Below are 12,498 nucleotides of genomic sequence, written 5' to 3'. Positions count from 1 at the left end.
ATCGCAGGTCTGCTGGTGAGGCCTGTGGGTTACTTGTCTTTTAAACCTTCATTATACTAGCATGACTGATGATAGGCCTCTTGTTCAGTATGTCACAACCTAAAGTATTGCTGTATTCAAAATGAAGCTTGGAGATATTTTATTGTAATTTAATTTTGCAATCCATATGCTGATTGTATGGACTAGTTATCTAACATGTACCGTAGCTCCAATATTAAATTGCCGCTTTTCTTCAGAGCAATGTTTTTGGTAACCTACAGTATGGGTTTTTTATAGAAGTGGGTGCTCTTTTATATTGTCTATGTAAAGAAATAAGACCTTGAATATGAAAGTTACGCATTTATGTTGCCATGGACAGCGGTCATGTTTGCTCTGATTGGCCAGTCAAGCGGAGAGCCATACAAGAGTGCTCTTTTTACTTACTGTGTTGAATGTTGTACTATCTGGACATTTAGAAATAATGTATTAATTGGAGACTATAAATAGTTAAATATATCGTTCTTTACATTTCAAAGATGGAAAAGCATGTTCAGTTAAATACATTACAAACAAATTCAGTTTAATTCCTTATTATTATTCAAATGGAATGAATGTAAAATACATTACATGAACTAAGAGCTGGATGTCTATGAAGTAAAAGATAATGGTCCCATGACATGTAATGTTCTGTTTGAATTTAGGTTGAGAGTTGATCCAAAGGAATATCTTAAATTATTTATTGCACCTTGGTGAAGCCCAGGGATGGTCTTTAGCTATGCACTAAAAACTCTCTTACAAAGAAAATGAATCTTTATTTATCATATAACTTTTTTGCATATTACTGTTTATTGACAAATGTACGGCCACACAGTGTTGAGTCAGACTAGTGATAAAAAGTCACTGCAAAATCGCTGTCAGTTTTGAACAAGTTTTCTTAAACTAGCCTACATCGAAAGATATAGGAAATGCAGAAACTGTTCAACTTTATTCATCCAATAAAAAATTACTCACACACTACAGTATTTATGTAAAATTATGTAAAAAGCATGTTTGCAAAAATTAAAGGTCACTTATCTGCCTGTATTTCACTTATGGGTGATATTTTACTTTTTGAGCTTAATTTAAAGGTCCTGTGTTTAATATTTAGGAGAAACTACAGACAGAAATGCAATATTATATGCATAACTATGTCTTCAGAGGTGTATAAAGACCTACCATACAGCGCTATATTTTGATTACCATAGAATTAGCTATTTCTATCTACATACACTACGTATCCCCTTGCATGAAATTCGGCATGTTGTTTCAGTAGCCCTAAATGGACAAACTGTAGAGCGTGTTTTGTAAATAGGTTACAAAGAACCGAAAACACGACAACATCTTTGTCCTGACTCCTGTGATATGACTAAAATGTATATTAAACATCATGTCTAGATTTGATTTATGCAAAAAGGGTTTCCTCCATCATTTAGGCCTACTTTTTGACTGTGTGTAGCTTAAGTCAGCTCAGAATGTTCCAACAGTTGTAATGTAAAACTAAATAAATATGTTAAATGCGTCATTCGTGCATCATTGACTCGCCCTGATGTCATTACAAACCTTTTTTTTACTTTCTTCAGCAGAATATCATCTTTTGTGTTACACAGAAGAAAATGTCATATACAGGTTTCGAACCACATGAGTGCAATGCACTTTTTACTTTTGTCAGCTCTCTCCTCGAAATATCAGACTGGATATTTAGTTTGACATAGACGTTGTTGTTTTTATGAGTCCTATCCTGTTTCCTGAATGGAATGAATCCTGCTTAACAATTTAACAATAACAAAAGGGAAGGGAGACATTGACTTGGAGCACCCTTGAGACAGTTCTTGGAATACTCTAAGCATGGCTTTGCCAAATAGAATTGCCCTGCCAGGCATACAAGTGATTAACCAGTCTGCCCCAGACAGCTGAGATTAGTAGAGATATGTGGCTACACTCAAAACATTTGTTTGCATTCAAATCCATTTGGCCCCATGCAGTTGCCCAGTGCAGATTTCCGCAAAGGTGAATTACATTACTGTGTTTGGGCTTTGGGCATCAGGATTCTATGTTGTATCCATCTGTTACACAGGCCGATCTGACACAAATATGCATCTGTTCTACAAGTATGTTAATATTATCTACAACTACTGACAAATTGCTAAAATGTTGAATTGAAAGTTTCCAATTGTGCCTGTTGTAGCTGCAAACATCTTTGTACGGAATAAGCCATTTTTAGTCAGATACTACAGTTGTCTCTATATCTGTATGTATTGTTAACCAATTAAAAACATAAATGCAAACCTGCTATTGCCACAATTTCGCTTCCTTGAGGGATCTGGACCCAGTTCCTAATCCTGTTGTCCTTCACTTTCTCTTCATACACTTTATCCATCTACTCAGCTCTACCAGAAAGAATGGAGAGAAGGATGATGTTTCTATGGCAACAGAGAGCCCACAGGGAAGCTAAGTACAAATAGTGTTGCAGGGTTGAGATTTGGATGGAGCGCTGAAATGTGCCTTAGAAGTGTGCTTTAGAAGCATCATGAACATTATCTTTTTGTACAGTTTTGCATTTTATTCAATAACACACCCGTTATGCTTGCACGTTCATAGATAATCGCATGCTTTAGTCAAGCCTATAAAGCATTAAACAGTGATTTTGTTATAAAAACTGTGTCTGCACTTGTCTTCGGGTAGGATTTATAGCTAGTATATCAGCATTAGCGTTTCATTCTAGTTTATGTTTTCATAGAAAAAATACAGCATTCAAATATACAATGACACTCACAATGCATAAATAAAGAATTCATAGAGCAGACAAACAGCAATGCACCCAGGGCAGAGACAACACATCCTCTTAGAACAAAAAGACACCATGGAAATGCTGTGGTGCAGAGCAAAAGTACAGCTCTGTTCCTAAAGCAGAAATAAAGCATTGCACCTAGGCCGAAGCAGCATTGCCTCTTTGCCAGAAATACAGAAGTGACTCTGAAGGTTAAATTCATTACTGTCCTAATATAATGCCCCAAGTGACCCTCGTGTATAGGTATTTGCCCTGTACAAAGATGCAATGGGCGATCAATTGCAGTAAACTTGCATTGGGTAGAGAGTTAGCGCATTATTGTGGAAAAAAAGATAATTTCCCGGATAGATTTTCCCCTAAAAGTGCAATTATTTCCAACGCACAGCACCAAAAAGTATTTTAACTTCATGTTATGTTTTTTTGTGTAATATATGAAATTATATTACAAATAGAGATTGAAGAGAGAATCTCTGAGCTTCTTTTTGAAAGTGCATGAATACCACAGTTCCTTTAATGTAGTCTCTCAGAATGCTCATATTCATATTTATTTGCAAAGTTATTACTTTTCTTAGTCCTGTATTTGCCAGTTCTCCAGGAAAGCACGCCCAACCAGCGAGATCGTGACAAAGAGTACGAGCACACATCAACCAGCTAGAGTAATAGAAAGAGCTCACCCATCAATGTGCTTTGCAGAAGTTCAGCTGTGTCTGTTTGTTCACTGCATTTGGGTGAGGAAAGTTTAATTATCGGTGCTGGATTTGGAGATCGTTTGAAACTGACAGGGGGATCAGTTCCAGCGCTTAAAAAGATGCTGGACATGAACCACACGTGGTAAGTGAACTTAAGTCAAATGTCTGTTTTGTTGGCGATCCGCGCGTACATGCTTTATGTAAACAACACTCAATCTTATAGTGAATCCCAGTTATGCCGGGATAATGTGATGATATATTGTGTGCTCGTGCATGAGTCAATTTGTTTCAGTCTCTAGATATACATTTGGCCGACGCTTTTATCCAAAGCAACTTAAATTGCATTATACTTTACATTTGTTTCTGACTATTTGGAATCCCTGGGATCGAACCCATGACCTTAGCGTTGCTAGCACTATGCTCTAACCACTGAGCCACAGGAAAGCTGAAAACTCTCTAATGATCGCTGAATACTTTGTTATGAGCCACGTTGGGATTAATTAAGTTTTACTCTCAGTAAATGATCACAGGGTCTGGATTTTTCAGTGTTGCTTCTGTAATTTAAGTATGCATCTATCTATCTCTCTCATCTAAATGGAATTTTGTTACCATTGATCTGATCTGTTCTGCTACATTAAAATGGTTGACTTTTATATAAATGAAGGTGAAGCAGAACATGGTTAGAGACAGGAGAGACGTATCTCTGCACCGTAAAATCGCCAGTGCTAAAAATTGTCAAATTAACACTCACAGTGTGTATGTAATCCACACTTTCGATGTTTCACATGCAGTGATATTACCTGTTTATGGTACATTCTTTAAAGCATTTTACAAAAAGCTGTTTTGGGTGAAGCAAATTTGTTTAACGATTTGGTCCAAACTAAGCCCCAAAAAAAGTTTTTTATTAAATCTATAACTTCATTATGGTAGTTCAGTGGTTCTTTTTCGTTGGGTCAGAACCTTAAAATGGGTATAAGTTCTGTTATGAACAGCCAGGACAAAACGATGAAACATTCTAATAATAAAGTGCAACAAACACTGTATACTTGTGCATATAGGACAGCAAATCAATTCATATTTTGTTAGCTTGTAACAGTCAACTTTTTAACTTCCAGTCTTCCAATCCAATGTCATTTATGTCAAACGGTTTCAGCCAGTCAGACTCGGGAGTATTTGGACATTCAGCTGTCATATCTTGCCAAAATCTGAAGATTGCCATCAAGAACAGTAATAAAGAACCAAGGCTGGGTTTCCCGAAACCCTCTTAACCCTATACGTCATTCTTAAGTTAAACCTTAAAGAGTGGCAGCAATCTTCTCTTAAGAAAGACGTAGTGATACGAAGGTTTCGGGAATCCCAGCCCAAAACGTTTTCAATAGCCTAGAATTATTGGCATCTGTTTTACTATAATTATTGTATCGTGACAAAACACAGTATAGTCTTTCATCAGCATTGAAGAAAAAGCTTGTGTTAAAAATGATAAGAAATTGTGTTCTTTGAGCGAAAACCTTTTTTATGACAATGCCTTTGAAAATGCCCGTTTGTAGTAAAACCACATTAAACCCATGGTTTCACCACAATCACATAGTTTTGTATCAGTCTAGATGCTATTAAAAATAATGTAATCGAAGTTTCATTGCTGTAACTATTGTAGCATCAACTTTGGTTATATAGTAGCCCACTGCGTCATTCATTCATAAGTCTACTTTTTTCTATCCACAGATAAGCGCAATAGTGTGTTCAGCGAGTTCAGGTATTTCATCACGTCATGTCGGGTTTCTCTCTCTCCTCCGCACTTTTTCTCTCTCATTCAGACCACTCCTCTCCCTCCGATCACACCCTCAGATGATCTGACTCTCCGGTACCGGGGACAGAGTCTCGCGCTGCGCTCGTGCTATCCGGATGAAGTGCCTCCCGCCGATCCGCTGTCTCTCTTCACTGGATTTGATTCACTAAACCGCATATATTCGGGACAAAATGGGCAGACAACAAGGGCAAATGCACAGGTTATTTTGACCGCAATCTGTCACGACTCCTGCGAGCACTTGCGATGACTGACACGTCTATATGTTTCACTGAATATGCGTAACGAAAAGCAGACGCGATGTAATCGTTAGCAATGAATTTGAATTCCCGTTCCTCCTCAGTAAATGGGAGGACATGGCAGAGGAATGCCCTAAACCCAGTTTATTGTCTGCATCGTCTCGATAGGGCATCAGGAGAAGAGTTTGTCGGTGTATAGCGCGTTATGTTCGTTCAGTACTGCATTGGTGTAAGGGAAACGATGGAGGAGCGGAGAACAAACCGCGCCGTCGTGTGATTCTTCAGTTCAGAGCCCTGTCTCAGCGTCAGACCCGATACATTTTGGGATTATTGTTGGAATACGACAACAATCTGTAGAAGTAGTCTAATGGACAATTACTCAACGATTCAGTGTAAGTAAAAAACCGTTTATAGTCACATGCGACCTCCACTATTGCTTTAATTTGTTCGAACAGATTGGGTTTGTCTCGTTAACGCGATGATACCTAGTTTAGAGCTCAACAGCATGCCATGCAGAGCTTGACATTTAGTCAACTGATATTTCACAGTCACAGTATGGATTTGTAAAGAAATAGCAATACCACAGCAATTCAGTTGCACTGTGGTGATATACATATTGCTAGTTTTTTTCATTACAATGCCATAACATAAAGTTAATGACACTTGATATTTTGCCTCTAAAATACTGTCCAGGTGAAACCCGAAGGCCTAAATGATGTGATGCCATCTTGTATCTCCTTTGAGTTAAACCAGAGGTTTAAAGCAAAATACAATTTTGCGTGTTTAAGTTATATAAATGACATCATTGCTATATACAGTACACAAATACATTGATTATAAACATGTTTCGTTGCAAAATTCTAAGATTTTTTTCTTTGGATATTTAATAGGCTTTAAGTTAAAGAGTTCATTAGGAAAGCGTTGAAGTTTTGTCCAAAAATAATACTTTTTTAGCTCCAGAGGTATTTGCTTGTACATATTCGATCGCATTTCTAGTACAAATGTATCAACGAACAATTATTGAAACAGATGTTTCTTACCACAGTTGCTGTGAATGATCGCTTCCGCGTTTTGTCTCAGTCACATCCGGCGCGCAATGATGCTTTCGCTCAAGATGCACATAGGATTACGGTCAAAGACATGAGTCAAGTAATCCAAACACTACATCATACATCGACAACCAAAAAGGGGACGGCTTCAGGCTATCCGTTTCAAGCTACATCCACAAATATGATAAAAACGGAGATCTTACTTGAGGCTTGATCACAAAGGCACTCACCAATGCAGAGCTGTAGTGCTTCAGTTCGCTAAAACCTTTTTTAGTAAGCAAAAATCCTTATCACAAATGACCTCAGCCCTATGAGAGCGGAGGTGGCTAAACCAGCATAGACCCACAGTGCATAGAGTCTATTAACTTTGTCAGTCTGTTCAGAGAAGCTGTAACCTCTGAACATGCCAACCTGTCATAACCTGAGCAGGCATGTATGCTTCCGATAAATCGGTGGGCAGGTGTAAGCAGATTAGGGATTGCAGCGTCCCATTCTGACAGACACATAGGACCATAGCGGATGTGACGGCTGAACAATAGCTGAGTGGCATGTCCGGTGGAAAGATGTTTGTATGATGGGCATTGTGGCTGTCAGGAGATAAATAGCCCTCCGCAAGCAGGGGAGTGAGTTGGAAGGGCCTGCTGGATCTATTCCAAAGCGGAGGCTGTCACCGAGGGCACTGATATGTACTGTCCTGCTGCCAAATGCCAACCACTGTCTGTGTATGAAAAAAAATGATTTTGAGCAAGATGCCTTTAGTTTTGCTGCCAAAACTGTTCAAATCAGAAGAATAGGATCAGCTAGTGCTGCAGCTGGTTTAATGTGTCTGCTGAGTGCGGTCTGTCTTATAATATGTGAATGTATCTCATCAGTTTCTATTATGATGGAAATCTGAATGATAATAAATGAGCTCTCAAAACATCCTGCCCATCCTTCCAGTGACCAGTGTACAACTAGATTTCTCTGCTGTGATGTTAAATGTAGAAGTTGCTCTTTCAAATCTAAGAAAACGTATGTAAACAAACATTTTATTTTACTGCCAAACTTTGTCTAAGATGTTCCTCTAAATATTCCTTTTAGGATAATAACAATAGAAATTAATTTAGAAATTCACTTCATTAGCGCAGATCATTTTGTTTGGTTAGAATGAGAAATGTTTGTGCTTATATTGCAGTATTTTACTTCTGCTATATGTATATTTATATATTTCGAATATATACAGTCATTCTTGCATTTTCTAAGGATGTGTTGGTCTCAACACAGCATCATTTTTAATTGATATGTCATGCCATGTGATGTGATGTCTCAATGTTTTCTCTCAGAATGTGAGAGTGAAAATGTTATGTAATGCCGCTATCCTTAGAAGCTTTAGTTATGCTCTTTGTATGCTAGTAAGAGGCATAGCCCTCTTCATTCTTTCACTTTAAATGGTGCATTACATTGGCTTGCAGACAGTAGGGCCCTGTTCTGTTTAAGGAAGAATATTTTACTGCCTTTGGCGACCATTACTTAGAAATGGCTTTATGAGACCAATCCATAAATGTCAATCTTTTTGTAGTTTTCATGTTCTCGGGCTGTGATGTCCTTAGAAAATATACACCATCATTTTCTTTTATTCTGTCTTTTTCAAAGTTGAGCCTTTGTCACTCATTGATCATTTCTGTCATAGTAAATTATTATGAAAGTAATTTGCTAAATGGGCTTTATATTAGCACGTATTGTGACTTCCATGTTGAGCTTTTATGCAACATTGTGACTCCATTTGTAGGCTTGTGGGCAATTACAAGAAACATTTAGCTTTTTGGTACTGTATGTCTAAGGACATGAAGCAACACTTGTTTTTTTTGCAAATTAATAATACTGGTCTCCTGAGGTTTGACCCAATGCTTGGCAGTCACTAAGACCTTGTTTGTGGTATAACTAAAATAAAATAAATGTAATTTTTATTTTAGATTTAAGGATAGTTGTATTATTTTATTAATTAAGGCGTTTCATTTTGTTCTTTTATTTTGCCTCGGCCCATATTAAAATACCTATTCAAATCTTCATTTAATCAGCATTTATAGATGTATTTGTGGCTATTCCAGTCCAGTGTCTGTTCAATTTCAACAAAATCAAACTTTAGGAGTGACATAAAGTCATCCAACAGCAATGTTAAAGACTGACAGCATGAAAAGAGACATGAAAAGTGATAAAAATCCATCTTATCACATACATTTTTTTAAACTTTTCCTAAATACATTTTATCAGGGTATTGCTTAAAAGTAAAGCTAGTTTTCTTTGCAGTAGCCTATGTGAGGTCTGAGAAAATACAACGCATCTTTTCTGTTATTTTGACCTGTTTTTCCAGTTTTCATTTTATGCAAATATAAAAAAAAATTATTTGGGAGAAATATTGCTATAAATCGACAGAATAACAAGGACAAAAATTAACAATTTTACCTAAACACAAACTTACAAATAGAAAATTCTGAAAAACTGAAATGATCCGTGAAAGTTTTCCATGGCTGGTTTGACAACACGTTTGTCACAATGATGGGAAACTTTGGTAAAGATGGACAGAAGCTTACTACTTATACGTGAGGACTGACAGGACTGGATAATCAAGCTCCTCCTAAAATTGTCTTTGGAACTTTATAACGCAAGCTATCATATCAGTATTTTCTATGTTTTATGGCTGCTCATGTGCACTTTATTGGTCTTTCCCACACAACATGTTCTTATTTGTTATTCTGTTAAAAAATATTACATTGCGGCAGCAGAACATTCTTTCTGATACTTTAAAAAAGCTTATGCAGAAATGACAGCCCATAGAGCTCCAGCAGTCATGTGACCTATTCTGTTTACACCGCCATCCTGGCAGGCAAGGACAGCCGGGAGCGAATATGAAATAAATGGCGCCAGCATGAGTTTCAAGGCAACGGAGTTTCCTGCACACTTTAATTCAAAAGACATAGACCTGTGTATAGCGAATCATAATGGATTAAACAAAACAGATCCCTTTAATGGTCCCGGGGTGCTTTTAACGTGTATTGATAACGAAACAGATACATTTCCTGACCTGCAGGATCCTATTATCTAAAACTACCTCATAAGCTTTTCATCGTCTTTCTCCGGAGACTCTTTAAAAGCCTGAGTGGTTGACATGAATTTTGTAATGGATATTCAACTTTGGAGACTGCCGGCTTTAACCTGCTTGGAAGGGTAAGTCAACTGTGTTGTTAGCTAACATAAATTACCCTAGCTGTCATTGATCTTGCAGGTTAAACATTCCATAAAAATGAAATGACCCTCCTTTGAAGCCATGGGTGGTGGTCAGACACGTGTTGTGTTAGGACCCACTGCGATTGCACAGCTGGACTAGGCGAGTGCTGCTCTCATGTGTCTTGTTTAGGATTTGGCATAACGACAGAGAGGAGGAGATAGCGGTGACGTTTGTTTGTTAGCACGTTATATTTTAGTAAACCATTTAATCGTCTATCAAGGATTCTGGATCCTTAGGAATATGATCAAATTATTTGCCCTTTGCTTTTCCACACCTGTTCTGGAATCCTGGCACACAGCAGCCTTCCACCATGTTAAAATAGTATAATTTGTAAAGTCTATATGGTCTGGTTTAAAATTATTGTTTGACCATTTTTAATACCATTGAGACAGCCGCTCTAGCACTATCCTGAATGCCTGCCAAAATGGCGGAATTCAGATTGTGTTAAGTCAACCTCCGGACCATGATAAGGCTCCATCAGACTCATAATTTCATGTTAGTTACAGGCTATACAATCTCCAGATAACTATACAGATTTCAAATCATTATCTAAGGGCATAAAATATAAACATAATCAGGCAATTTATTATCTTAAACCAAAATCTTTTTATTGTTAATAATCAAGTTTCATTTTTATAAAGATGATTGATTCGTCTTCCTTTGATCAGTGCATTAGCTCCTGGCAGCTTTACAAAGCACTTCACAATTTAAATCTTATAAAGGAGATGATGTCTTTTAGTTTTTAAGTATAGATGGTGCTAAGCATTTTCTATGCTAAGTTAGTGGTGCAGACTCTGAACACTCTTTTAAATGACTACTTTTTGCCAGCTCATTTTTGTTAGTAGATCAACAAAAATGATAATTTTTCTCTAACAGATAATCATAAACATCATCACTGTCAAAAATGTTTGCGTTGCTCATGTCATAATTCAATCAGAGCTTAACATGGTCGACTTGTCAAAAAATAAATTGAACATATGAAATAGTATTTCTGTACTCGATTCACTCCGCCAGGGTTCGTTCAGGTTTCGGAAAGTTTTTTTCGAACATGGATTCCGATTATGTAACAAGGGTTCTTAGTCCCTTATTGGACAAGCACGCCCACGCGTCATGCCGTGAGCAAAAGAGCAGGGCACGCCCACGAGTCAACCAGCCAGTGTGAGAAAGAGCCCGCCCATCAATTCCGCTTCACGTCTTTGTTGGCAATCGGCTTGTACGTGCATAATGTCAACAACACAAACTTATAGTGAATCAATGAGATGGTGTATTTTTCCGCCCAGGGGCGCAACTGCACATTTTCTGAAGGGTATGCGGGATAAGTTTTTGCGCCCCTCCATCCGCCACCCCAACCCAATAAAAACAAAGCACACATAAAAAATCTGTAGACAAGTTTTATTTACCTTTTGGAGTCATTCTTGTTATATGTTAAATCATTTCAATACATCATTGACATAAGTTCAAAAAGTTAGTGCACAGAAATGCACAATAAATTAAGCTTATTCTGATAATTGTAAAATCGGACGATTGTTTTTTTTCCGGATAAAAGGCTAAACAATTTTTTATTTGATCTTTTGCTTATAATAACTAAATAAAAGCCCAAATAAGGGTATTTTGTATTCTTTGAACGACCAAGACGTATACCGTATATAACCTACTCGCCTTCTAGGATATAGCAAAAAGTATTTTTTCCCACTTTAAAACGAGTGCTTATTTTGAGGTTCATTAATAGATAATTAATAAATACATCAACAAAATAGTAGCCTAGTCTTTGTTAAACATACTTTAACTGAAACTTTATAAGTTTTATTGAAAAACGAAATAAGATGGATAAAATACACTCACATTATAAAACAAATAAATAAAAGATCTTTGGATCATCCCCTTACTTTAAAACATTTTTAGTTTGTGGTTAATATTTCATGAAAACGGTGTCTCACGGTGCTATGAGCTGTGCGCTGTATGGAGAAGACGCGTCAGCTCATGCTGTTTGCAGAAGACACATCTGCAGTGTATGAAGAACACAGGCCTGACGTTCAAACTGCACAGCTCACGTCATATGGGGAAGGTGCATTCTGATGTTTAATGAAGACCCCGACAACTAGCTTATATCCATGACAGTGGGAGATTTAACAGCTTTAACAACCTTCAGCCCCGCAGGAAGTTTCCCTGCTTGATCCATTTGGTGATATGTCACAGAGCGAGGGGTTTAAAAAACGTTGAATAATATTTTGGCACAATCGCCAGTGGCGGCACCCCTATGCACCACTGGTTCAGATCCCCCTGCATGCCAGGTGCTCTTCTTTTTCCAAACATTACCGTACAGCTCTATCTGTCTTTTATAAATTTGATCAAACTAAATGCTCTTCGAACATACGAAGAATGCAATACTAATGTATAGGTACTAAGATTAATACAGTATGAAATTGGCAGAAACTGCGTGTGTTACCTCATCTTTAAGGCTGATTTTGTTTTAACAAATAACGACATAATTTAAATTGGCCAACTAATCTATATGAAAAACCAATGTTGGATGTCAAAAAAGCTGTACCTTGATTAAGCTTTGGTGGATGTTATTGCCACCATCACCTGTATTTGGTCACAGTGCAACCTACAAGTTAAGGAATATCAAGACATCTTGAATATGAG

At 37.3% G+C, this 12,498-nt stretch overlaps 1 protein-coding gene across 1 annotated transcript in view; it reads left to right on the top strand.

The window, feature by feature from the left end:
* Positions 1–5,905: 5,905 nt before the first annotated feature.
* lrrc7 (leucine rich repeat containing 7) overlaps positions 5,906–12,498 on the top strand; it is a gene marked incomplete at its 5' end in the record, with an annotated part of 48,297 nt that continues 41,704 nt past the window's right edge. The window contains one exon of the mRNA XM_079459938.1: positions 5,906–5,930. Within this exon, the coding sequence (XP_079316064.1) occupies positions 5,906–5,930 (25 nt within the window). The remainder of the gene's footprint in view (positions 5,931–12,498) is intronic.

The sequence above is a fragment of the Barbatula barbatula genome (genome assembly GCF_947034865.1).
Source record: "Barbatula barbatula genome assembly, chromosome: 7".
Taxonomy (NCBI): Eukaryota; Metazoa; Chordata; class Actinopteri; order Cypriniformes; family Nemacheilidae; genus Barbatula; species Barbatula barbatula.
Note: the sequence above shows the minus strand (reverse complement) of the source record. Positions and strands in the feature narration are given on the sequence as shown.